Genomic DNA, 27,843 nt, shown 5'->3' with positions numbered 1-27,843 from the left:
AAAAAATACAATAAAAAATGCATAAAAAGTAAAATAATTTTCTGTTAAAAAAAAAAAAGTAAAATAAGAAAAATGCATAAAAGTAAAAATATAATAATAATAAATAATAATAATAATAATAAAGTAAAACAAAAAAAAATTACATAAGTAGTACAAAAATATGCATAAAAGTAAATAAAATATATAATAATAATAATAATAATAATATGTAAAATATATATATATATATATATATATATATATATATAAACTACCATATAAACATATAATACAAATGTTGCACAGTATGGAAACACAGACACGTTGCAGAGCTGTGAATGGGGATAGGAAAGGGGTGGAAGAAGAAGAATTAGGGGTGTCAGTGTGAGGATTGTACAGGGGAGGTGACCACTCTGCTCTCTCCTTTACACCATCTATTACTCTTGTAGTCACTGCTCCCCCTGCTGGACACTATGTAGAGCTACAACAGGAAGAGGAGACGATTCCCTGCCGCTGTTGCCATGGAGAGAGGAGCTCAGGTCTCCATGGAGATGTAAACAAGCTAGAATCACACCACGTGGTAAGCATTGTGTGGCCTCTATGGAGGTTTATCAATATTAAACACACAGGGGAAGGTGAGCAGCTGATCAGGAGGTGAGTGAGCTGTGTGTGTGTGGATTTGGGGGGGATTTTTCGGATGGTAAATGGGGGGGCTCATTCACGTTGTGCGTCGGCCTGCCGTTTCTCTGCACCTGATCTACTCCAGTCACCCGCAAGGACATATAGAAAACAATTGTCTTCTATGTGCCCTGTTAACGCCACAATGCGGTGGGTTACAGAACGTCCAATGAAATGCGGACATGTTGCATTTTTCTACAACGTGTGGGAGTTTATGTGAACAAGCCATTTCCGCACCGCATAGGAATGCATGACTTTGATATTTTAAATAAAGTTTAAAAAAAAATGGTAAACAGTATCTGGCGCTGTAAGGCCCCCCACAGTGAAGGTGGCCTGCCTGGGGCCGGGTTCACACTGGAAGACGGTGCAGAAAAGGCGGATTCTGTGCGTGTTTCCTGCACCGCATGTGAACGCATTGTTCTTTTGAGAAGCAAATGGATGCCATTAATTGTCAATGGCACCCCAAAACGCGCCACGTTTGCGGCCACCAAACTGCATGATACCGCAATACCACGCGGTTTGGCGCGGCGTGATCTGAAGTAGTAATGCTTGTGCTACTTTTTCCATATTCCAGTATGTTTGGTAGCAGTGGCGGCCCGTCCATAAGGGGCACAGGCACGCCACACCCTTAATCTCTATGTGCCAGGCCCTTTAATCTCCAGGTAGGGCGTGGGACACATTGAGTTCTACAGGCAGGGTTTTTTTTTTTTTTTTTTTGCGATTAGAGCCTTCCTGCTACTTATCCCAGCCAATCAGGACAGGAAGCAGGTCCCAAGACCGGATTGGCCAGAAGGAGAAGTGACCGGATTGGCCAGCGAAAGCCATCCAGGACTAAGATGGGGTAAGTGCGGGGATGGTGGGCTTGCAGGGGCCATCCCCCCCAAAAAAATTAAAAATCGAGTACCAGTCACCACTGTTTGGTGGTCAGCTAAAATTAAGAGCTGCCAAAACTGGAACGCGCAGGCGTGCGCTCTAGTGTGAGCCGACCTTAGTTGTGAGCAATGAGGTATACAGTATATACGCCTGCCTTTACACACACATAAACATTAATGGCACTCCAGTCTTCTTCCGTAGGGTTTAATATTGAGTTGGCCCGTCCTTTGCAGCTGTAAAGGCTTCAACGCTTCTGGGAAGGCCGCCCACAAGGTTTTGGAGTGTGTCTATGGGAATGTTTGACCATTCTTCCAGAAGAGCATTTGTGAGGTCAAGTACTGATGTTGGACGAGAAGGCCTGGCTCGAAGTCTCCACTAATTCATTCCAAAGATGTTCTATCAGGTTGAGGTCAGGACTCTGTGCAGGCCAGTCAAGTTCCATCACCCCAAACTCGCTCATCCAGGTCTTTATGGACCTTGCTTTGTGCACTGGTCCAAATCATTTGGTGGAAGGGGGATTATGGTGGGGGGTTGTTTTTCGGGGGTTGGGCTTGGCCCCTTAGTTCCAGTGAAGGGAAATCTTAAGGTGTCAGCATACCAAGACATTTTGTATAATTTCATGCTCCCAACTTTGTGGGAACAGTTTGGAGATGGCCCCTTCCTGTTTGAGCATGACTGCCCACCAGTGCACAAAGCAAGGTCCATAAAAACGGAAAATTGTAAAGAAGGGGTGGGATGCTGTGTGCTGCTATGGGGATGCGTCAGGCAGCACACACACTGGGAAATAACTCGGCAGTTGGGTGGGTGCAAGTTAAAGTAGTAGTGTTTATTATATAGCTGAAGAATTGGCTCGAACAACGGCTCTTCCAAAATATACCGTTGATAACCGAGCCGAATCCACTCTATAGTGGGACATGAAAGTATGCCTGGAGGACCAGGTAGCTGCTCTGCAAATTGTCTCGGAAGACACTCTGCAATACGCTGCCCAGGAAGCTGCCACTGCCCTTGTTGAAAGAGTCCTAATGCCTCCGGGTACCAGCAGATTCTGAATGTCATAAGCTTTCTTGATGGTCTTGACCAACCAAGAGGCGATGGTGCGGGATGATGACATGGCTTGATCCATAGAGCTCTTCTGGCTGTAACTGATGCCAGCATAGCCCTGGCAGGGGAACAAATTACATCCACTGCAGCTTCTGCCGCAAAATCACCTGCCAGTTTCAATTCTTGAAGAGAACCGATTATCTTCTCCTGGTCAACCCCCTCACGAACAGATTTCTCTATATCGGCAGACCAACCAGAAATCACTTTTCCTATTGCGGCTGATGCTATCGCAGGTTTACATGCGCCACCTGCTGTGCAATATGCTTTTTTTAAACATCTTGATCAATTTTTCGATCCAACACGTCCCGGAAAGTTACTGCATCCTCTATGGGTAAAGTAATGTGTCTTGCAAGTCGCATCAAGGAAGCATCGACCACCTGTGGTTGGGATAGCAAATTCACCTTTTGTTCTTTCAAAGGATACAGTTTAGTAAATCTATTATTCAGATTAGCTCTCTTGTCCATTCTCTCCCACTCATCCTCGATGAGATCTTCCAGTTCTTTGATAAAGGGGAAGGACTCTGGTTCCCTCTTTAGATTAGGGAAGTACTTCCGAATCTTGCGAGGGGTCTCTTTCGCCTCGTCCCATCCTATGGCTTCCTTCAATTACTTTATGAAGGACTCCACTAGAGTGAAGTCAAATCCAGTAGCGGTCTCCGCATCAACATTGTCGGAATCTGAATCCGAATCTATGGGCAGATTCTGAGCTACGGAAGATGTGCTCGGGCCGGCCTTGTCTTGTTCAGAAACTGATGTCTCCAAGATAGTCTCCCATACAGACTCTCTGATGAGATCAGTCACCTCCATTAGGCTGCTTTCACACTGGGGCGGTATTCAGGCGTGTAGCGCCTGAAAAAAAACGGCCCCTTTAACTCCAGTGTGAAAGCCGGAGGGCTTTCACACTGGGGCGGTGCGCTGGCAGGACGGTGAAAAAAGTCCTGCTAGCCGCATCTTTGGATCGGTGTATTCACCGCTCCTATACCGCTCCTACCTATTGAAATCAATGGGACAGCGCGGCAATACCGCCGGCAAAGCGCCGCTGCAGCGGCGCTTTGCGGGCGGGTTTAACCCTTTTTCGGCCGCTAGCGGGGGTTAAAACCACCCCGCTAGCGCCCGCAGACCGCCGCTAAAAATAGCGGCGCTTTACCGCCGACGCCCACACCGCCCCAAAGTGAAAGCAGCCTTACAGATTCCTTTTCTCTGGTTGCTTCATTGAAGCAAGGCCAATTTGTCTGGCAAAGCTGGAGCTCCGCACACCCAGCAAGCGTTTGCCGTAGGGCTGGTGTGATAGCTCCTTTCGTGATGGGGAGAAGGTGACATTCTATATGAGCGACTATAATGAGAGTGACTGCGACCAGAGTGATGATGGCGAGATTAAGATCTTCTAGCTCTCCCATGACTGGAAGTATGACTGGAGCGTCTGTGATGCTTGGAATTGGTACATTTAGACCCGGAAGGGCTACCAGAAATCGCATGATTAGCGAATATGCACTCTTTTTTTTCTCTCCTTCATACCTACCAAGAATGTTGGCACCTCTTACCTCATATGCTAAGGATGGTCTGCTTGGGCAGTGGCTTCCATGAAAACAGGGCACTAGAAGACAGTATCTAGAAAGCATACAGTATAGGGTTGCACAAGTAGTCGCAGACATAAAAAGATCACTTATTAAAGAGGAAGTAAACCATGATGGGTTTACTTCCTCTTTCATTCCCTGCAAAGGTAAAGCATAATGGACTACTATGCATCGCATACTACCCCATTATGTGTCACTTACCTGACACAGGAGCCAGCGAAGTCACCGCTGTCCCCTGTAGTCCAGCGCATCCATCTTCTCGGTGGGTCTCGCCGCTCCGCCGCTGTAATTTGGCGAAGCCGCGATGACGTCACTCCTGCGCATGGGCACGGGAGCCGCCACTCACGGCATATCGCCGTTGACCACGGCGTGCTCAGTGCGCCTGCGCACCGCTGTCTACGGCGCATGCGCCGTAGACAGCGGTGCCTGTCTTTCTGCAAATACCTCCTAAACCGTGTAGGTTTAGGAGATATTTCTTGGACCTACAGGTAAGCCTTAATCTAGGCATACCTGTAGGTCAAAGTGTGTTGTAAGGGTTTACAACCACTTTAACACAAGCAAAAGAGATGTGGACTTACCTGAGACTGAGGGCAGCAAAAACACCAAGGAAAATCCTTTTGTAATATGGCTGTATAACCATCAGCAAAAACTGACAGATTACAAGGCTTTTTAAATTCCCCTCCTCCGTCACGCCGGTGTAGCGTCATATTTTGCTCCCCATTGTAGAATGCTCCGGAAAGTGACGTTGTGGCCAGAAATTTCGCACTGCGCATGCGCGATGTGTTCCAAACACTTGCACCATGCATTCCAGAGGATTTGCGACAATGCAGTTCAGTGAAACCATCAGATAATGTCACGGAAGTGAGGGGAGGTAACCGTAACGTTAACTTAACTTTAGACAGAGTGTCGTTAACTTTAGAGAGAGCGGGTAACCGTGGCTCGGGGAGGGGGATTACCTCCCCTCACTTCCATGACATTATGTGATGCTGTCACTGGTCTGTATTGTCGCAAATCCTTTGGAACACATGGCACAAGCGTTTGGAACTCATCGCGCATGCTCAGTGCGGAATTTCTGGCCGCACCGTCACTTCCGGAGCAAAATATGACACTACACCGGAAATGACATCACTGCACATGTGCAGTAGTGCTGTGTAGTCCCAGGCACCATCTTGGAGAAGGGCAAAAGTTCCAGTAGTATGACCTCACTTCCCCCAGCACCTGTGCAGAGAGTTGATGCGGACACTGCAGCCATCTTGGAGGCTCCCCCCGCCTGTGGAACTATAGAGCCCAGCAGAACTTTAAAACACACAAAAATGAAAGGAAATGACACACTTATAGGAGTGGAGATGGGTAGGAAGCCACTGAGATTTTTTTTAAGCTTCTTTAAAGCTTGCATGTGCCAGAAATCCTTGCCCCTGAGACCACCAGAGTGGGGCTCTCTCCATAAAGACTCCTTTAGAGGCTGAACAGGATTCTGACCTCAACCGATAGAACACCTTTGGGATGAATTAGAGCGGAGACTGTGTGCCAGGCCTTCTCGTCCAACATCAGTGCCTGACTTATGGAAGAATAATCCTGCCATTAATGTGGATACTTGACACGTACCACCTACCTAAACATTGTTGCTGACTAATTACACTCATGGAAACTGTATAGTTGTGGCCTCTTTCATCCGGACAATGCAACCTGCCACACTGCAAAAATGACTCAAGAATGACTGAACAACACAAAAATGAGTTGGAGTTGTTGACTTGGCCTCCAAATTCTCTCCAAACCAATTGAGCATCAGCGGGGTGCGCTGGAAAAACAAGTCCGATCCATGGAAGTCTCACCTCCCAACTTGCAGGACTTAAAGGATTTGCTACTGCCGGCTTGGTGTCAGATACCACAGCATCCCTCCAGAGGTCTACTGGAGTCCATGCCATGATGGGGCAGGGATGCTTTGGTGGCAGAAGAGGGATCTGCTCTGCATTTGTTTTGTTTTATTAGGCTTTCTCCCTTCCGTTTCCACCTGGTGATCTGGCTAGTAACAAACCTCCAGTATTAGAGCGCCCCCACCCTGAGTGAAGGAGCACAGGGGCACCTTGGGTCAGTCTGGAAATTTGATGTACTAGCAGATTTAGATACACTAAAAAAAATTGAAGCCAAACTCCAGCTAACACTACAGTTAGACAAGCAGTTGCAGCAATGTTTTTATTTCCTTTTTGGGATAAAGGTTTTACATAAATTGAATTAAAGCTGTTCATTGCAAGCAGTGGTAAATAGTTTGTCTCATCCATGTAATTTATATGTCTGCACTGCAGCAGTGCTTGTTCTGTTGAAAAACAACAGACTTACTGGCTGCATCACCAGATGAAAGTAGAAGGGAAAAAAAGCCTAAAAATGAAAATGAATGCAGTCATCACTTCTAAGAATTGGTAAGCTACAATATGTTTGCTTTTGTTATTAATACTGCAGTGAATAAACACATGAATAGAGGTCGGAGGTATTAAAGTGTTACTAAACCCACAACAGTAAAATCAGTGCGTATATGCATTAAAGCATGCTTGTTATAGTCACTGTGGAACCTAAAGGGTTAATCCTTGTCGTGTAAAAAGGCTGTGTGATCCTGTCTTTTCTGATCCTCCCCTTCTTCCACTGTCCCCAATCTATCTCCTGATAGTACAGAGCATTGAGGACACTTTGCACATGCTCAGTTTGGTGTGTATTGCTAGAGAGTTTATTTTTTTTCTTGGGCGGGTGCATGTGATCAGCGCAGGGCCAATCAGCACTGTCCAGACAGGGTCCGGGGACATGCAGCCACATCGGATAGTTAGGGGAGAATGAAAACTCCTCCTACAAGCTTTAACCAGACACTGATAGAAGTCATAAGACTGCTATATACTGCTGATGAGAAAAGGCATTTCATATTTACTAAAATAATTGGATTTCCATGTTCTGTGTACTGTAGGAGACAAGATATAGTGGATATAGGGTCCTGGGTTTAGTAACACTTTAACCACTTAAGGACCGCCTCACGCCGATGTACGTCGGAAGAATGGCAGAGCTGGGCACAAGCACGTACCTGTACGTTGCTTTTTAAGTGCCCAGCCGGCGGCGTGCTCCCGATCCGGTCCTGAGCTCCGTGGCTGTGGGACCAGCGGACCCGATCGCCGCTGGTGTCCCGCGATCGGGTCACAGAGCTGATGGAGGAGGAGAGGTCTGTGTAAACAAACCTCTCCCCATGCTTCCTACTGTGGCTGTCACCGATCGTCCATTTCCTTTTATAGGGAAAGATTATCAGTGACGTCACATGCCAGGCCACGCCCCCTGCAATAAAGAAAACACATAACATCATACATAACACCTACACTGCCCCCTAGTGGTTAACTCCTTCACTGCCAGTGTCATTTACACAGGATTCAGTGCATTTAAATAGCACTGATTGCTGTATAAATGACAATGGTCCCAAAAAATGTGTCATAAATGTCCGATGTGTCCGCCATAATGTCGCAGTCACAATAAAAATCGCTGATCGCCACCATTACTAGTAAAAAAAAAAAAAAAAAAATTATAAAAATGCTATAAAACTATCCCCTATTTTGTAAACGCTATAACTTTTGCGCAAACCAATCAATAATCACTAATTGCGATTTTTTTTTTTTTTTTTTTTTTTTTTTAAACAAAAATATGTAGAAGAATGCGTATCGGCCTAAACTGAGGGAAAAAAAATGTTGGGGGGATATTTATTATAGCAGAAAGTAAAAAATATTGAATTTTTTTCAAAATTGTCGCTTTATTTTTGTTTATAGCACAAAAAATAAAAACCGCAGAGGTGATCAAATACCACCAAAAGAAAGCTCTATTTGTGGGGAAAAAAAGAACACCAATTTTGTTTGGGAGCCACGTCGCACGATCGGCCAATTGTCAGTTAAAGCGACGCAGTGCCGAATCGCAAAAAGGGGCTTGGTCCTTTTGGCTGCAAATTCATCCGGGGCTTAAGTGGTTAAATCAAATGTGATCTAGGTGATCATGTTGGGATTTTGTGTATGGACACCACTTTGCACAGCAGCCCAAGACACGCAGTCACATGATCTGGCTGGAGTAATGCGATATCCGGTTGCTGTGGGTCACTGCACTTTATACTTCACCTTTGCTGTTTGCAGCACTTCGATGAATACACAAGGATATCTCCATCAATGTGATGTCATTGTTACAGCTGACGATGATACTCGAGGTCCCATGTGATTTATATTGTTTTGTGGTTTTCCAGGATCTTCCCTTCTGTGATCGGGTCACGGCACCAAATTCCTGAACATCTCCCACTGACCCCCCACAAACACCCACAATGTCATCTTTCACTCTGGAGAGATCCGTTGTGTCACGAGAGAGCACGGCGTCTGGATCCAGTAAGTGTTCTTTTCATGTCCTGATCCTTTTTTAAAGGGTTCATTGACATCTTTGCACTGATGTTTAATTTGCTATTTTGCCTTTCTCTGGTTACTCTTTGCAGGTTTAATAACATGAAGTTTTCAAATATCAGCTTTTCTTTTGATTACACACAATTTTAGACCCAATTACATCATCACTGGGCCTCTGTGCTTCTCTATGCAATGCAGGCAGTATATGGGGTGAGGTGCACAGGTTGCTGTACATAACTTTCCAAAAACCTCATGGCTCCCTGCCCTGCATTGTCTCCCTATTGGATGGATGTCACTCTGGAGGGGTGGGCATTCCTAGGCAAGGCTGTATTTACATATAGACTGCGTTAGGTAAAACCCACATGCTTTGCTGAGCCTCCGTGATAGAACTGAAATCCAATCTATGAAAGGTGCGGGCCCAGGGATAGTAAAGCTGAGAAGGAAAGGGCTAGATCAGTGGTCTCCAAACTGCAGCCTGGGGGCCAGATGTGGCCCTTTGCTTTCCTTTATCGGGCCCTTGGGACACTGTTCCTCCAAGTATTCCTTCCACTCATACCCCTAAAGTAGGGTAGTATTCCTTCCACTCATACCCCTAAAGTAGGGTAGTATTCCTTCCACTCATACCCCTAAAGTAGGGTAGTATTCCTTCCACTCATACCCCTAAAGTAGGGTAGTATTCCTTCCACTCATACCCCTAAAGTAGGGTAGTATTCCTTCCATTGACACCCCTAAAGTAGGGTAGTATTCCTTCCATTGACACCCCTAAAGTAGGATAGTATTCCTTCCATTGACACCCCTAAAGTAGGGTAGTATTCCTTCCATTGACACCCCTAAAGTAGGGTAGTATTCCTTCCATTGACACCCCTAAAGTAGGGTAGTATTCCTTCCATTGACACCCCTAAAGTAGGGTAGTATTCCTTCCATTGACACCCCTAAAGTAGGGTAGTATTCCTCCTACTGACACCCGTAAAGTAGGGTAGTATTCCTCCTATTGGCACCCCTAAAGTAGAGAAGTATTCCTTCCACTGACACCCCTAATGTAGGGTAGTATTCCTTCCACTGATACTCCTAAAGTAGGGCAGTTTTCCTTCCACTGACACCAAAAGTAGGGCAGTTTTCCTTCCACTCATACCCCTAAAGTAGGGTAGTATTCCTCTCTTCCAATCTGAGACTTGGAGCAGTTGCCAAAGAAGAGCGGTCCAAAATTTCAATAGAGTGGTGTAAGAAACTCATTGATGGTTACAGGAAGCAATTGATTTATTTTTTCCAAGGGGTGTGCTATCAAATATTAAATAGAAGTCCTGTCAATTTTTGGAGCTTTGTGTGGAATGTGTCAGATTTGGCTTTTTTTTTTCTCCGCTTTTTTTGTCATGCCGATACAAACAAAAGAAATAAACATGAGAATGCCTAAACATTTGTAATTGCAACAAAAGTGGTGCATTATCTGACAGAAATGCAGGGGTGGCAATATTTTTGGCCATGACTGTATGTACCGCGTTTCCCCGAAAATAAGCCCGGGTCTTATATTAATTTTGGCAGCAAGAGACACAGTAGGGCTTATTTTCCGGGTAGGTCTTATCCTGTCATGGCTGTCTTATCTCCCCCTCTTCCTCCCTGCATGTCAGGAATCCCCAGTGGAATCAAGTAAAAGTGTATGTTTCTGTAATATAATTGTGTCAAATACCTTCGGTACAGCGCCGCCCGGCGCTTTCATAACCAGAAAGAACTCTCTTCCCCGCTCCGAGCACTGCAGGGGGGCCGAAATCCTTGCTGACAGCAGGTAGGAGAGCAACTGGAGGTCAGCTGAACCGAAGGTATTTGGCACAGTTATATTACAGAGACATACACAGTTTACATTATATACCACTATATTATTATTATTATTATATGCTTACAGTGTTTCCCTGAAAATAAGACCTACTGTGATTTTCGAGGAGGGCTGCAATATAAGCCCTACCCGAAAATAAGCTTTAGTTGAAAGTGCTTGTAAAATGCGGTGGCTCAGTGTTCTCTATACAGCACTGCAGTATTTGTCAGAGCTATATACATGTATAATAATAGTGTATGACTGTAAGTGCAGAGTGTAAGCTCCTCTGGTGTAAATGTACATATGTCAGTGATATATATAACATGAAGACCTTATCTCCTCGGACAGGAGGCGCTCGTACAACATCTCACCGCTCTGCTCCAAGGTCCATAGTGAGCTCCGCTAAGTCCGGCACCGACACAAAGTCTGTGGTTTCAGGTAGATGGGGCTGTGGCGAGGTGGGATTTCGTGCCACCATCTGGGTGTCTAGTTTTTAGAACTGTCCCACTTCTCTCTCCAGCTCAGGCCAAAAAAAAGAAGAATGAACCAAACCCCTTCAAGATCTCCCCAGATGCCGACTTCTTCCTCATTCGGGATCAGGAGCGGGAGAAGATGCAAATGGCGAGTACTGAATACACAGACATGACCAATGGCACACATTGAAAGACCAGTAACCCTGGTATTGACTTGGTGGTAAAATCACGGCAAAATGCAGTAAAATCGCAGCAAAATGTAGTCAAAAGCGCTTTTGGTGTATATATATATATATATATATATATATATATATATATATATATATATATATATATATATATATATATATATATATATATATATAATCATAATCTCTACATACATTATATACACATTTTTAGTATTGGATAGAGTAGGCAATGGTAAAACTCCTTTTTTTTTTTTTTTTTTTTCTCCTATAATATAATATATATATATAATATAATGGTAAAAGGTTGAAGATTTTTATATTGAAGGTTTCAATATCTCCATCCTTGTACAGGAAAAGGAAAAGAACAAAAATTTGAAAGTCCACCAAAAGGGGACGTACACCACAATGATGAACGCCAAGATGGCCAGGCTACGTAAAGAGATTGAAGCGGAGGAGATGGAAGAAGCTGCAGAGGACGGGGAGAAGGCTGTGGCTGTACTGGACAATCCTTCTTGGAAACTGGCGGTGACCAGAGGTGAGGTTGGAGGGGAAAAAAAATGACCATTGCAATTCAATAATGGGGCATGCTGAGCTAGTGAATAGCACAGAACCAACCCTGAGCCTCATAAAAACTTCCATCACCCTCTAAATCGGCACCATACTACCCCCAGAAGTGCACTTCCACCATGCTTCCCGGGGGGGCGCTGTGGCACCTACAGACCTGGGACTGGAATAGCTGGTGATGATGGGTAGAGGGGAGCCCAAAAGGCCATGTATTACTTTGCTTCCTGGTTTGAGTGTCACTTTCCCCTGCAGCTGTGTCCCAGGAGGAAGCGAATGGAGCATGGTCTGATTCTAATTCACTATTGTTCTTCCAGATAGACAAGTCCCGAGGGAAAGTCTCCATGAATTCATTGATAAGAAGAAGGAAATGTTCCTCCTGCAGGTAACATAATCTCTGGGCCTCAGTTGTCTATGAGAAATTAGTTCTTATATACGACCAGTTGTTCGATTCGATATTCTTAAAATAAAACCTGGAAGCTCATTGGCTGGTAAAGTAAATGAGGTTCGCTAACTTCAGGCATCCATTTGGGCCTGGTGCAAAGTTACTTATTTCTCAAAATGAGCTAATTTGCACCTGACTGCTAAAACATCTTGCAAAACTGTCGAGTGCCACTTCTACAAAGTCTAGCATGATCAAATGTGCCATTTATGATTGGTAGTATTCCCTGACCGTGAAACGTGACGAGATCCAGAAGCTGGAGGCCATGGCCGCTGCTGAGGAAATGAAGCTGGAAAAGGCCGAGCAATTCTTGGAGGAAGATGCTGTGAGATTTGATGAGTTTCTGAAACAAAACGACAGGAACTCGGTGGAGGCCTTAAAAAAGTGAGTCCATATATCCTAAATCTTACCATGGTCCAAGAGCCAATACCATAATTGGTGGTGATGTCCAGAGAGGTGCCATACTGCTAGATCATTTCCATTTTATCAGGACATGAAGGGTGCTATACATTTACTGGTACATCGCTGAGCATATGCGCACTGATGTGGCCCCTGGCTGCCAATCCCCTGACTGTTGTGTCCGGCTGGGGTGTCAGGTGATTGCTATGATTGGTCTATGAAATCAGATGATTACAATGTAAATAAAACAGTCATGAATGGCTTCCATTCATGACGTTTTTGTTTACTATTGTGATGCTGTGATTGGCCCTCAGCTATCACATGGTGCCTGGATCAATCACAGCACCCTCTGCCATGTGATTAGCTGTAGCCAATCACAGATCACAAGCTGTCATAAATGGCTTCCATTCATGACAGCTAAAACTATTGCTTAGAACAGTGATCATTACTGTTATAAACAATAATGGTGTTTATTTTTTACATACTGGGCTCCATTGACAAAGTAGTATCTTACCGCTCAAAGGGCCTGGTATGGATTAGGGGGGGACTCCACGCCATTTTTTTCTTAATTTTTTCATTGCCGGTATTTTTTTATTTATTTTTTTTACATTGAGCCGTCAGCTGGGCTAACAACTGATGGCTCATTGGTTGTTAAGGACACGGCCGTCTGCTCCTTAACAACCATGTTGTTTACTGGTTGTAAGGATGCCAGCGGCTGCCAGTTCTTTAAGTATCGCATGCCTGGACCACTGCTTATTTACTGCATGCTTTTTTTCCCTTTAGGCCCCTTTCACACTGGGGTGTTTTTGAGGCGCTACAGTGCTAAAAATAGCGCCTGAAAAAAATCTGGCCCCTTTCACTCCAGTGTGAAAGCCGGAGGGCTTTCACACTGGATCGGTGCGCTAGCAGGACAGTGAAAAAAGTCCTGCTAGCCGCATCTTTGGAGTGGTGAAGGAGCGGTGTATTCACCACTCCCACCCATTGAAATCAATGGGGCAGCGTGGCTATACCGCTGGCTGCACTTTGCGGGCGGTTTTAACCCTTTTTCGGCTGCTAGCGGGGGTTAAAACGCCCTGCTATCAGCCCCAGACCGCTGCTAAAACTATGGTAAAGCGGCGCTAAAAATAGCACCGCTTTACCGCCGACGCCACTCCCGCTCCAGTGCGAAAGGGGCCTTTAGCGAATTGACTTTCATTCCTGTTGTATGCGCTATTTACCAAGCTTGTAATTTACATTTTCAGGATCGCATGTAATATTTGGGAAAACACCTAAATACCACATGCGATCTGGTTCTGTGAATGGAGCACTGTTACCAGTGAATATCCTTGATCACCACCACATCAGTCATATAATGACGCTGTACTGCATTGGCGACAATATGTAAAAATTAATTGTGCTAAAAACCCAAATGTTGTATTTAATTCTTTAATTTTCCAAAATCTTCTGATAAAAAATTGCAACTTCAAAAAACTTGTCATGCCTCTTACGAAATATGATGGGCTGTACACTTTCCAAAAAGGGGTCATTTGAGAGATACCTGTACTGTCCTGCCATTTTTGGGGTTCAAGAAATTAGATAGACCGTCAGGACTGATCAATTTTTATATATATATATATATATATATATATATATATATAAATAGATCTCACAGTTTGTAGACGCTATAGCCTTCACACAAATCGATTAATACCTGTATATACTTATCGTTTATTTTTTACCAAAGACATATAGCGGAATACATTTTGGCCTAAATTTATGAAAACAAATTAGATTTTATTGGATATGTTTTATAATAGAAGGTAGAAAATATAGTTTTTTTTTTTTTTTTTTTTTTCTTAAAACTTTTCAGTCTTTTTCAACAAAAAATATAGCAAATCAGTGAGAGGTAAGAGGTGAATAAATACCACCAAAAGAAAACTCTATTTGCCTAAAAAAATATATACATTTAATTTGTGTACAGTGTTGCATGACTGAGCAATTGCCAGTTAAAGTAGCGCAGTGCTAAATATCAAAAAATGCCCTGGTCATGATGTGGGTAAAACCTTACGGGGGGTCAAGTGGTTAAAGAACCAGGGCCATGGGAACACCTTGGTGCCATGGGTTATATGTAACAAAAATGTATCTTTTGGGTGGGCTGACCCTTTAAGCACTGGAAGATCCCTAAACAGCAGTAACCTATCATTGATTCTCAATTTTTTATTACTCAGAGCCGACAAGGAAACAAAACTAAAGATGGAGCAAGTTGCACAAATCAAGAGTCACACAGCCCAAATGATGAACATCAAGAGGTACGTAGTTCATTTTCTCGTATTGTTACTCTTGGGGTTAGAGATGGCCCACGGGTCCCATCCAACTGACCAATTAACAGTTATGACAAAAGGCACCTTCAGGAGGGGCTTATGGAAAGATGGTCAAATTGGAAGCCACTTACTGGACGCCTCTTGTTTCTCTCTATTAAGAGAAGGATGTTATCTGTTCTTTGTTCCTTCTCCAGTGACATTTCAAAGTGTGAGGAGATCTTAAAAGAGTATCTGATGTACAAAGAATTCCTCTTCCGCCTGTCTCCCAAAGAGTGGAAGGAGGAAGTAATGAAGAAGAAGAAGCAGAGGAAGAAATCTCTTCCTCCTGTCTCCAAAGAGAAAGAAAAACAGGACTCTGAGACCAAAGTATCCACCTCCCCCATCCCAGGAAGGAGTAAGTACATCAGAATGGGCCGCTCTTGTGTTTAACGCTCATAAAAAGGGAGCGAACACCACTGTAGGCTCTCTAGAAAATGGGGCTAAAAACATCTTCCCCGCCCCTTCTTCACTGTTAAAAAGAACCTGTTGTTGCTAAAGGTTAATCAGATCATGCAACACCTCCAACTCTCAGTAGTAGAACCAAAATAATGCACTAGAAGGCAGCACCAGTAACTATTCATTAGATCCACCAGCACAACACACAGGAACAGATCAGGATAAGGACCACTAAAAACCAAGTCTGGCACTGGTAGTGCAGGGGGTACAGATAATAAAGGGTGGTATGGGTAGAGAAGGGAGGGCAAAACTGTGGAGGGGGGAAGTGGAGATGGGCACAGGTAAGCAGAGGTGGGCACAGGAAGTGGAGGAGGGTTGAAGGAATAGGAAGGGGGAGAAACAAGTGTGGAAGGGGGAAGAGGTAGAAGAGATGGGCAGAGGTAGCAGAGGTGGGCACAGAAAGTGGAGGAGGGGTACAGGTAGAGAAAGGGGGAGGAACAAGTGTGGAAGTGGGAAGAGGTAGTGGAGATGGGCACAGGTAGTGGAGGAGGGTACAGGTAATAAAGGGTGGTACAGGGAGAGAAGGGAGGGCACAAGTGTGGAGGAGGGGGGGGAAGAGATGGTAGAGGAGGTGGGCGCAGGTAGTGGAGGAGGGGTACAGGTAGAGGAAGGGGGCACAAGTAGGGCAGGGGGGTACGGATAGGAGGGGCATAGGTAGTAAAAAGTAATTGAGGGTTCTGATAGTAGAAGGGGATACATGTAGTAGGGTGGGGACACAGGTAAATGACAGACACAGGTAGTGGAGTGTGCTATTCAGGGGTACTACTAAGGTTAATACACATTTTACAGTTTGTTTTAAAAATTCAAACCTTTTCCTCTATATTAAAAATTATGATACATTGATTTTGTAATGTTTACAAGGAAATCTTAGTCCTCCAAAAACATTCATTGCGCCATAATGTACATGGCACCTGTGGCCACCAAATGGACAAGAGCAAAAAGTATCTCTTCCATGGATCTCAGCGTTGTGTTCTGGAAACAGATCTCAGGTGCGTTTGTTTTTCTTTTCAGAATCTGAGACACATTCTTCAGGCAAAATCAGTCTTAGTCGTGATTCTGGCCGCGATCCCCGACTGTCTTCTAGGCAGAGCCTGAAAACAGTGGGGTCCAAGAAATTGTAAGTGTTGTATATATCGTCTGTATAAGCTGGGTTTAGCAACTAAAAGGTTGAAAGGCTGAAAACGAAAAGGTTTACTATCTGTTGTCTTGTCTGTGGCAGACATAATTTAAAGTTATGAACACATTTCCAAATATGATGGCCTTTAATTTCTTTTTTCAGGAGTAATGCATCCTACCAAGCAGAAGATAAAAGTGTCTCAGAAAGCCTAATATCCTCAGATAGTGAAGAGGTGGGTAGTACTCTGTTTACAAGGTGGGCAGTTGAAAACGATAGACCTTTTTTTCTATTATCCGATACTGAGAACCTTTTAAAGGGTCAGTCCTCTCAGCACTGATATGCTATATGGTTAAGAGGTGTGAAAATGTAATTTCTGGAATGGACTGTAAAAAAATGCTTATGTAGGAGAATTGTCCTGGTGGAGAACCGACTTGTCAGGCCAGAGTTCCACTCTTTACCTCTGAGTAGATTCCCGTAACCTTTTTAGTAACAATGTTGGTTGACCATTATACCGTGTTCTATGAACTCGTAGTGAACGGTCCAAAAACTCACCAGCATGAGCGTACAAGGGTTCGCTATCTGTCCACATTTGCATCTGTCCTTTGTGTTGTTGGTTGTCTACTTCTTGCGTTATTGTATACATCTTCCCGCCCCTCCTTAACCACTTCAATACAGGGCACTTTCACCCCTCTTCCTTCCCAGCCCAATTTTCAGCTTTCAGCGCTCTAGCGCTTTCAGTGACAATTGCGCGGTCATGCTACACTCTACCCAAATGAAATTGTTATCATTTTGTTCGCACAAATAGAGCTTTATTTTGGTGTTATTTATTCACGACTCCGTTTTTTTTTTTTTTGCGATATAAGCGCAAAAAAAGCGGAAATTTGGAAAAAAAACAATATTTTCTTTTTTCTATTTGAAAAGAAATCCAATAAAATCAAATTTTGTCATAAATTTAAGCCAAAATGTATTCTGCTACATGTTTTTGGTAAAAAAAATTCCGTTAAGTGTATAATAATTGGTTTGTGTGATCACGGACATATGTACGCAAATGATCATGTACATATGTGTGCAGGTGATCACGGACATATGTGTGCAGATAATCTTTGGGACATGTGATTTTAGTGGGACATATGTGGGGGACATGTTTTTATTATTAGGGACATGTGTTTTTATTATTTGGGGACATGTATGTTTTGGGGACATGTGTGTTTTGGGGACATATGTGGGGACTGTGTTTGTACTGTGTGGTGTGTTTTGTGTTTACACTACACTGATGATCAGTGAGTAAAAAGCTGTAAAAAGCAGCCCATACTCACTGATCATCAGCCGGCTGCAGCGTTCTGCTCTCCTCTCCTCAGCGGTGACTTCCGTGTGAGGAGAGGAGAGCCGATTGCCTAGCAACCGGCTGTTTGTTTACATCACATGACGGCCGTGATTGGACACGGCCGTCATGTGATCAGGAGGGCCAATCACAGAGCCCTCCTGCCGATCTGAGATGTGCCGTGTCCGGGTGACACGAGCACATCGGGATCGCGCCGCTGCGCGGGCGATCCCGCTACTCCTGAAGGACGTTCCTGAACGTCCTATCAGGAGTAGACGGCTCCCACCCGGCCGTATATATGCATTGGCCGGGTGGGAAGTGGTTAAACTGTGTATGCCATTCAGAAACACTTGATTCATTAATGGAATGTTACCATAAGCCTGTTGTAACAGAGATGTTTAACTCGCATTTTTGCAAATTTTCATGCAAAAATTTACGTTAATCTGCTGCTCCATGTTCCTGTCACTCATTTTCTGCCAATAGCGCAATGCACATGTGTTATTTCTTCTACTCCTCCATAAATACGGAGTCAACTGGTCTGCAATCCAGGCAAGTGCAAGTTAAAACAATAGTAAACATGATGGAGTTCAGGTGTTTTCAGTTAATGGTAGTGGTAATGCTACAGCATATAAAGAAATTGTAGGCAATTGTGCACTTCCAACTTTGCATCAGCAATTTGGCACAAAGGCAGATCCAGAAGGACATGGGGTTGATTTACTAAAACTGAGAGTGAAAAAATTTGGTGCAACTGTGCATGGTAGCCAATTAGCTTCTAACTTCAGTTTGTTCAATTAGGCTTTGACAAAAAAAAAATGGAAGCTGATGGGTTTCTGTGCAAAGCTGCACCAGATTTTGCACTCTCCAGTTTTAGTAAAGCAACTCCATGGTTTAATATTTGGTGTGGATAAACTTGAGTGGCTTAGATAGAGCCCTGACCTTAACCCTATCCAACACCATTTGTGGGCAAGATTTTCTCATCGAACATCAGTACTTGACCCAATAGTGGTGTTTTGGTTAAGCACAAATTTACGCGAATCTGGTAGGCAGCCTTTCCAGAAATGTAGAATCTAATATAGTCACAATGGGCCATCATTTTGGAATGTCCAGCAAGCTCATGTAGGTGTAATGGTCAGAGGTCCCCACACATTTTTGGAAGCCACATACTGTTCTGTGGAGTCTTCATTTGTGTTTAATGTGTTTTTAGAAAAACATCTGCAGAAAGAATACTCGTAGACCAATGGCGGCTATATGTTGATCAAAAGTCAGTCGGTTCACCAGGGACCGGACAAATTTCGATCCATGTATGGGCAAGCTGGTTGTACAGAAGTCAATCCACTTGGTCTATCTGTGTGGGTTTTTCCAGAAAAATTAGTGTCGTTGGCTATAGCACAGTGGATCAGTGCCATTTGGGCACAATAGCACAGTGGGAGTGATTCTCCATCCATGTAGATGGGGGAATCAGATTGTTTTTTTTTTTCATTCAACTTGCTGGTTGAACAAAAAAAATTGTAAATGTATGGCCAACGTACATGTTCAGGCTTGTTGAATGCATTGTATCTTTGTGATTTGAACCAAAGACTTTGATATCTGACTAGGAACCTGAGCTGTACTTCACCGACCCCCAGCAGCTCCTGGACATCTTCTCCGAGTTGGAGGAACAGAATCTTTCTTTAATCCAGAACTCACAGGAGACAGAGGAAGCTTTGGAGGAAATCAAACATACTATTGCCACCACTGAGGAGAAAATGTAAGGCTGAATAAGTAATAGAAAATACTTGAATGTTAAAAGAGGCCTAACCTTTATCTAGATTACATTTTGTATGCCAAATCACGGTTTTAAAGAAGCGTTGGGCTGCATTTACTAAAAGAAAATAGACTGTGCACTTTGCAAGTGCAATTACATAGTTACATAGTAGGTGAGGAAAATAAATAAATAGACAAATGCCCATCAAATCCAACCTATGTGTGTGATTATATGTCAGTATTACATTGTATATCCCTCTATGTTGCGGTCGTTCAGGTGCTTATCTAATAGTTTCTTGAAACTATTGATGCCCCCCGCTGCGACCACCGCCTGTGGAAGGGAATTCCACATCCTTGTCGCTCTTACAGCAAAGACCCCTCTACATAGTTTAAGGTTAGACATCTTTTCTTCAAATTTTAAAGCGGGAGTCCACCGGGACTCCGCGTTTTTTTTTTTTTTTTTTTTAAAAGCCAGCAGCTACAAATACTGCAGCTGCTGACTTTTAAATAGTGACACTTACCTGTCCAGCGCGCCCGCGATGTCGGCACCCGAAGCCGATCGCTCGCTCGGCTGCCGGGTCCCGCCGCCATCTTGGGTATGGGAATCAGGAAATGGAGCCTTTCGGCTTCATTTCCCGGTTCCCTACTGCGCATGCGCGAGCCGCGCGGCGCAATCCGGACGGTCCCCGCTGCCTCTGGGAGCTGTGTGTTTCCCAGCAGGCAGCAGGGCACTTGCGGAAGGGGGCGGGCGCTTGCGGAACGGGGCGTAACGTATGCCCCGTTCCGCAGAGAGCTAGCCCGGAAGTGGGTGCAGTTACCTGGATTATCCAGGTAACTGCACCCCCCTCCCCCCTGAAAGGTGCCGATTGTGGCGCCGGAGGGGGGGGGGATTCCGATGAGCGGAGGTCCATTTTAGGGTGGACCTCCGCTTTAATGAGTGGCCACGAGTCTTGTTAAACTCCCTTCCGTGAAAAAGTTGTATCCCTATTGTGGGGTCACCAGTACGGTATTTGTAAAGTGAAATCGTATCCCCTCTCAATCGTCTCTTCTCCAGAGAGAATAAGTTCAGAGCTCACAAACTTTCTTCATAACTAATATCCTCCAGACCCTTTATTAGCTTTTCTGCCCTTCTTTGTACTCGCTCCATTTCCAGCACATCCTTCCTCAGGACTGGTGCCCAGAACTGGACAGTATACTCCAGGTGCGGCCGGACCAGAGTCTTGTAGAGCGGGAGAATTATCGTTTTTATATCTGGAGTTGATCCCCTTTTTAATGCATGCCAATATTCTGTTTGCTTTGTTAGCAGCAGCTTGGCATTGCATGCCATTGCTGAGCCTATCATCTACTAGGACCCCCAGGTCCTTTTCCATCCTAGATTCCAGATTGCAGTTGCTCACATGGTAAGGGGCCGGGACCGGTGATCAGCCAAGTCTCCGTGACTTGTACAGGGGAGGACTTCCTTTGACGGCCTCTGGGAAATTGAGGTCCGCTCTGTAGCTGTCATTCGGCTATGGCCCGGACCTCAAGTGGTTAAAGCGCTCCAAGCATGCCCCAAAGATGCTGCTTGCAGGACTTTTTTTTTTACGACAAAAAGATCTAAAAACACTGAAGCAGCAAACTTTGTGAAAATTAGTATTTGTGTCCTTCTCAAAACTTTTGGCCATGGCTGTATGCTGTCACAGGTTTTTACTGTGTGGTAAGTCAACCGATAAGCACACATTCGTATTGAAACTAGACCTCCATTAATGGTAGAGATACTGTTTCTGTGATACCTACATTTTTTGGTATTTTTTTTTTTATCTATTCTAGATAATAGTGCATCCCCTAAAAGTATATATTCAATAGCTGTAGCAACCATGTATTTTTTTTACTAGGGAAAATGAGACACAACAGCTAAAAGATCAGATTGCACATCTGAAGACTTCCATTGCACAGGAGGAGGAGAGGGCCACAGACCTTGAGCTCAAGTCCCGGGTGTTTGCCTTTGGTCAATACAAATCTGAGGATCAGGTGAGGTGGGGAGGTTAATTCTATTAAGCAGTGGTACCCAGAGCAACCAATTTGATTTCAAATCACCAAAAGAGGAATTATGATTGGATACTTGATGATTTCTTATTAAATAAGCCTCAGGGATGTTTTGGGTGATTTAGAGGAAGCATTCGCTTAATTTCAGATTATTGGAAATTTGAAAGACAGCTATAGTTGTTCTGTTCTATTCTATTTTATAAAGCAGCCTAAGTAAGAATAATCTTATTTCACTTTTATATTTATTGCAATATGTTTCCATTTTGAATTTGAATTCTTTTTTTTTTTTTTAAATCAAATCCTTTTATTATTTTACACGAAAACAACATTGACACAATACAGACAAAACCACAAAAATAGAAATCACACCAAACCAAAACCCCCACAAAAATAAATAAAATAAGAAATTTTAAATCTGGATCATTCATAATAATAATAATTTATTTTGGATTTGCTGAAACTTGTCACTATTATAATTCAGAAATTCGGATACATCCAAATCTCTGAATTATGAAAATTTTGTCCGAATTTTCGATTCGTAAAGAAACGAATCGCATATGTCTATTTAGAGCATCCTCTTTGGGATTTCAAACCCTAGGACAACCTTTCTCAATCTTTTCACCCCAGAGGAACCCTTGAAAGAATTTTCAAGACTCAGGGAATCCTTCCAAAAACCAATTCATTGGTGGTTAATGGGAAAATGTCCCCCTTGGGCTCATGCAGCTGGCTATGCCAAGTGGCCCTAGAACTATGCAGGCACCATCAAACGGGAGGTCAACCAGCCACAACTTATGAAACCTTGCACAACCTCTGGAGGAACCCTGGTTAAAAACGGCTGCCCCTCCTCTCTTCTACTGCATTTTTCATAGACTAGTGTATATTAAGGAATACATATACTGTATTTATCGGCGTATAACACGCACTTTTTTCCCCCTAAAATCAGGGGGAAAGTGGGGGTGCTTGTTATACGCCGATCTCCCACAATTTTCAACTCTTTCTGTGGCTTCGGGGGTATTTTAGAGGCACTCGGCCGTTCCCGGCTATCTTCGGCCGTTCCCGGCTATTTTAGGCCATTCTCGGGTATTTTCGCCCGCAATCGACTGTGGCCAAAAATAGCCGAGAGTGGCCGAGAACTACCGAGCGCCGCCGAGATACTCAGGACATCCGCTCTGTATCTCGGCGGCGCCATTTTTAAATGACAAAGCCACAGAAAAGACTGCAAATGACTCACGAGACTAAATGCAAGGCTGCAAGTGACTGACAAGGCTGCAATGGAAGGCTGCAAATGACACTGACAAGGCTGCATTGATGGGCATTTAAATGTCAGGTTTTTTTTCTTAAACTTCCCTCCTAAAAGTTTTTTTTTTTTTTCTTTTAAATTCCCCCCTAAACTTGGAGTGCGTGTTATACGCCGATAAATACGGTAAATTAAAGCAATTGTGCCTGGCATTCTGCTTTATATATCTTCCCTGGAGAGCACTGATGTACTGATGTTTTCAGTGGTGCTGTTGGTAGTCACCCCTGATTTTTGTTCACAGGACAAGATGCTGACATCTCTGAGCTCCAAGGTGGAGGACGTTTACAGAGCTTGTATCGGGGAGAACCGAGCAAATCTAAACGCTCTGCAGATGTTAATGGTGATTGAACACCAACTGGAAGAATTGATGGACAGCATCGAGGTCATCCCTAAAGAGAGGATAGAGATTGCCGAGAAGGCCAAAGAAAAGGAACGCAGGCTGAGGTCTGTACAGACTTTCCTTACAGATTTACATTTTTAGGGTTGGTGTTGACTGGATTTGGACAGCTGTGTTTGACCTGCAGTTGGTCTCCATCTAAGCTGCATCAAGCTGCATCAAGCTGCTTTTGCATTCTCTTCTAAGGGATAGAAGCAGTTCTTTGGCAAGAAAAGCCCATCATCACAGGGCTGTAAGGAGTAGAAAAAAAGTGGAAATCTAATATGTTGGGATGTTTGTGCAAGTTTAGCACAATTCAGCATATAGAAGCCGCAAGGACTCATAATTTCATTGCTTTATCACATCCAAGCAAAGTGTATTTGAGGACTTGTAGGTTGTAGCTGCTTTGTATAAGTGGTAGACTTGGCTATAGCTCTTATTGATGAGCACGTTCAGGTTTTGTTTGCACATTGGACACTATGGGGCCTATTTAATTTTTTTAAAATTCACTGTGCGAATGTTTCAAACATTTGCACAACCATCATGAATAATTTCCAGATTAGTGTTGTATGTTTTCTTCCTATGATCATCGGCTCCAACTAGTGGCTATAATGCAGTATTTTGCTGATTGGGGTATTTCAGGAAAATACCACATTATGGCGACTAGATGGAGCTGACGATCAAAGGAAGTAAACATATTACACAAATTAAGAAGATTTTTTGTGATCTTGAGTCATACAACAAATCTTTAATAAGTAAATAGACCCCCTTAACATCTGGAGCAGTATCTGTAAAACAGTATATTCTTATGGTGGGCATACACATTGTGTATTATTTTAGTGGATTTTCTGCAGCACGCTCACATTGATATACAGTCAGTATAGGATTATGGGAAATCCGTCCCATTCATATCAGTCTGAGCAGTTTTGTGTTCCGTTTCCATACGTCATGCGTGATCATGTATGATGTAATAGAAGTAAAAAAATGACAAGTATCATACTCTGTTGAAAGTCTGTTCAAAGTGAATCTCACCATAAAGGAATGCTTTCATCCCCCAATATTGGTCACAAGATGACAAGCCCACCCACCATGACAAGGTGGACTCTTCTAAGGCAGGGTCTCCACCAAACTACAATAACCTGACCTATTCTATGCTAGTCATCTTTATCTGGAAATCCCAAGCAGTGTTGTCAGAATTCAGTCTGCTGTCATGTGACCTTCAGCAGCACCTCTTTTGGGAGTAAAGACCAGAGATCCTCTGCTGTTGGCTGTGCCTGTTGCTGACCAGTCTTGTTGCCACACCCTCTATTGACAATACTGCTGGAGTTTTCAAGACCTGTGAAGACCCCGCCGATTGGCACCCTGGGTCCCTACCTGGACTTCAGCCCTAAAGCTAAACTCCGGAATAATCCAGTACTGTCAATGTGTATTCCTGCTCAAATCTTGGTGTGCTTTGTGTATTTCTTCCATTGTGAGACTTTACCTCTGTGCAAAAACTTCCTGTAGTAAAGACCAGTCACTGCTGCTCTCCCTCCTTGTGCTGGGTGGCTGGACTTGTCTCCGCCCCCTCATGTAATTTTCTGTAGTGGGTGGAGCCTTCTGGGTACCTCCAACAGTTCTGCTTTTTGCATAGACTATGTACAGCACATTGATAATGTTGCTGCTACTTTTAAAAAGTAGTATCTGGGTTTAGTGCGCAGAAAGTGGATTGATATCTGTTGTCGCTATTGAGGAATATACAGTATAGTGTACTGTGTATAATATAAGTGAGAGTTTTTGTACCCAGAGTTCATCTTTTAAAAACGTGACTTTACTTCTTTTCGTTCCTCAGACTCAGAGAGGAGAAGATTAAACAGCAGAAGTTGCACCAGGAGGAGAGGCTACGCCGGGCCCTGGAAAGAGCACAAGCCGACCCAAAGAAAACAGTAAGGATCCTTCAGTGTTCTGGGATTATTCCTTCTTGTATCAAACGCTGATCAGATGCCTCTAGTGCCCTGATGTCCAAATTGCAGCCCAAGGGCACATGTGGCCCTTCGGTACTTGTAGTGTGGCCCTCGGACCCAAGCAGTCAGTCGTGGGAGCATTGATTTGTAAAGGCACTGCAAAGATGGTGCTCTCTAGTAGCATGTCCCCAGACTCTGGCTGCGTCCTTCACCATGTCTCCAGTCTCCAACCACACCTGTAGCATGTCCATAGTCTTTGACCATCATCCATGGTAGGGCCACAGACAGTCTTCTGTAGTATTATATACAGCAGTGGTTGTCGTTTTTTGAGCTAAAGGGGGCCCCAAATGTGGCCCCAGACCGCTCCAAAGGGCCGTACATAATGTTCAATATATTTTAATGCTTTAGAGGACTGTCAGAGACTGCAGACCCAATAGAGGAAATGAGGGTCACAGAATGTGGACATGCTACATTTTTGGCTGGGGATATGCTGCAGAAGACAAAACAAAAATGGGAACATCAGATCTGAGTGCCGCACATCACATACCAAAGAGTCACATGTGACCCTCAGGCCCATGGCTGCCCCAAGACATTGTGCTGCCTGTGTCCAAGAATGAAATGCTGTGCCCCCCCCCCCCCAAAAAAAAATCACGCCCATTCACCAAAGAGACATCTCCAATCCAGCAGAGTCATCCCCGTATAGCAAAGAGACCTCTCCATATAGCAAAGAGACAGCCCAATCCAGCAGAACATCCCCATATATTCTGCAAGAGACATCCCCATATGTTTAGCAAAGAGAAATTTCCATAAAGCAAAGGGACATCCCCATATAGTAAAGAGACATCCCCGGTCCAACAAAGAGACATGCCCAATGCTGGGAAGCATGATGCAAGGATGACACTGCACGCTAGAGGGAGGAAGCCTCAGGTTCTTGGGCAGTGCGCCCCTGTTGCCTCAGGGTCGGCCCTGCTCGGGCCGCAGGTTGGGCACCAGGGACATATAGTGAACTTTATGTGAGACCCTGTGGTGATGTCAGAGGCCGCAGTTGAGGTCCTCTAAACCTTATAAGTTGACAAGCACTGCTCTTATGGTTTTGCAGGCACTTGGAAAATATTTCTGTAAATTTTCAGGTGTTGAGGAATACGGTTAGATGAAAGTATTCCAAAGTAAACTATTTGTTAAACATTCTCACCCCAGCATTTGCAGTTTACAACTTTCAGTGCTGCTGGTTTGCTCTATCAGTGTTGCTTCCCTGAACTTCCACTCTTTTAAAAAGGAAGGAGTTAGCAGTGGACAGTGCAATCTTAAGCCAGATTTTTAGCTTGAAGAAGAGAGGGAGGAGCAGGGGAGTTCCTTGCCATGCTAGGCTATGGGGCTGTGTGTTTCTATTGATGCACACCCACCACAGCCCCGCCCCCCCACAACCACCACACACCCCGTCCTTGCAAATTAATGAGTGATAATTTCATGTTATCCCACAGACCGGCAGAAGACTCATGACACGATCTGATCCACCTGCACTGAAGCTCAGAACAGACAAGGACCAGGACAAAATCGACAAAGAGAAGGAGGAAGCTCTGCTGTTCTTCACCTAATACCCAACAAAGACTTGCCAGCTGTACTGTGAGCTCATCATATTACTGGATGAACTGACCTGTGTTCAGCTGAAATAAATCATTGCAGTAAATGTTTATCTGCCATTATTTTCTATGCAACAAACATGGAAATGGAGATCATATAACATGCTGCTACTGAGAAAAAGGATGCCAATACTGATCTTTATCTGAAAATGTCAGTTTTGGGTGAAATGGACAGGGTTACATCTCACTCCGCATCCCCCCCCCCCCCCCCCCCACCGCAAGATGTCCCCAAACCTCTGGCATGGTGGACAGGAAAGTTGAGACTTTGCAGCTAAGTTACCTGTTGCACCAGCCAGCCAGTTCTCCCTGTATTCCGAGGGAGAGTCCACTAGAGGGCGATGGATGCAATATTCCTGAACCTGCTACTGGATTCTTACTGGGATTATACAGAAAACCCATATAAGGCTGGATTCACACCTATGGCATTTTTAGTGCTTTTTGCATTTTGCAGATTTGCACTACAGAACGTGGTCCATAGGAAACCATGTTAAATGGACTGTAGTGCAGATCTGCGAAATGCAAAAAGCACTAGGCTGGATTCACACCTATTCAATTTTAGTGCTTTTTGCATTTGGCAGATTTGCACTACAGTCCATTTAACATGGTTTCCTATGGATGTAGTTCACATCTGTGCATTTTATGGAAAGGGCCAGGGACTTTTTTTCTGCTTTTTGATTCCATAGACTTCAATGGATTAAAAGAGTGTATTGAAAAAAGCAAAATGCAACCTGCAATATGCGAACTGCAACCTGCATAGGTGTGAACCAGGCCTTATACTTGGGAAACATTTACTGTAAAACTAATTTGCATAATTGCATTAAAGCTGAAGTTTAATTTGCTTAACATTTTGCATTCCCTTGTTCATGCATTCCCCATCAACATATCATTTTTTTAAATAAAACCTGTTCAATTTACATACCTTATTTTAGGTCTGGTGACATCATCACTGGGACTCTGCGCTGCTCTATGCAATGCAATCGATCATGGCGGGTGGCAGAGAAAAAAATGGAGCGGCTCATAACTTCTTAAAAACATCACAGCACACTGCCCGAGTACATGTCTAAACGCAGGGGTCTCAAACTGGCGGCCCTCCAGCTGTTGAGAAACTA

General features: G+C 44.0%; 1 protein-coding gene across 4 annotated transcripts; it reads left to right on the top strand.

The window, feature by feature from the left end:
• Positions 1–468: 468 nt before the first annotated feature.
• CFAP100 (cilia and flagella associated protein 100) lies at positions 469–26,785 on the top strand. Of its 4 annotated transcripts, none has more exons than XM_077451752.1 (16): positions 469–559; positions 8,457–8,592; positions 10,760–10,849; positions 10,932–11,032; positions 11,427–11,610; positions 11,954–12,021; positions 12,299–12,462; positions 14,685–14,765; positions 14,972–15,171; positions 16,284–16,389; positions 16,552–16,621; positions 19,306–19,457; positions 21,328–21,463; positions 23,017–23,219; positions 24,983–25,076; positions 26,576–26,785. In XM_077451752.1, the coding sequence occupies exons 2-16, from the start codon at positions 8,532–8,534 to the stop codon at positions 26,687–26,689; spliced, it is 1,824 nt and encodes a 607-aa protein (XP_077307878.1). In that variant the 5' UTR covers positions 469–559; positions 8,457–8,531; the 3' UTR covers positions 26,690–26,785. The 4 variants fall into 4 exon arrangements, with proteins under 4 accessions (XP_077307878.1, XP_077307876.1, XP_077307877.1 ...); XM_077451750.1 differs by having other exon boundaries at positions 524–633; XM_077451751.1 differs by lacking the exon at positions 469–559 and adding an exon at positions 5,415–6,621.
• The last annotated feature ends 1,058 nt before the right edge of the window (positions 26,786–27,843 follow it).

This window comes from Lithobates pipiens, unplaced genomic scaffold (assembly GCF_037356315.1).
Source record: "Lithobates pipiens isolate NorthernLeopardFrog02 unplaced genomic scaffold, aLitPip1_a1.2 Scaffold_23, whole genome shotgun sequence".
Lineage (NCBI taxonomy): Eukaryota > Metazoa > Chordata > Amphibia > Anura > Ranidae > Lithobates > Lithobates pipiens.
The sequence above is the reverse complement of the archived record's forward strand: the minus strand, read 5'-3'. Positions and strand labels throughout refer to the sequence as shown.

Bases quoted from the DNA above. Each gene is read 5' to 3' on its own strand.
- CFAP100 (XM_077451752.1), top strand. From the start codon at position 8,532: ATGTCATCTTTCACTCTGGAGAGATCCGTTGTGTCACGAGAGAGCACG. The intron at 11,033-11,426 runs GCGAGTACTGAA...ATCCTTGTACAG, and splicing joins AGCGGGAGAAGATGCAAATG to GAAAAGGAAAAGAACAAAAA. The intron at 16,390-16,551 runs GTAAGTGTTGTA...TTCTTTTTTCAG, and splicing joins ACAGTGGGGTCCAAGAAATT to GAGTAATGCATCCTACCAAG.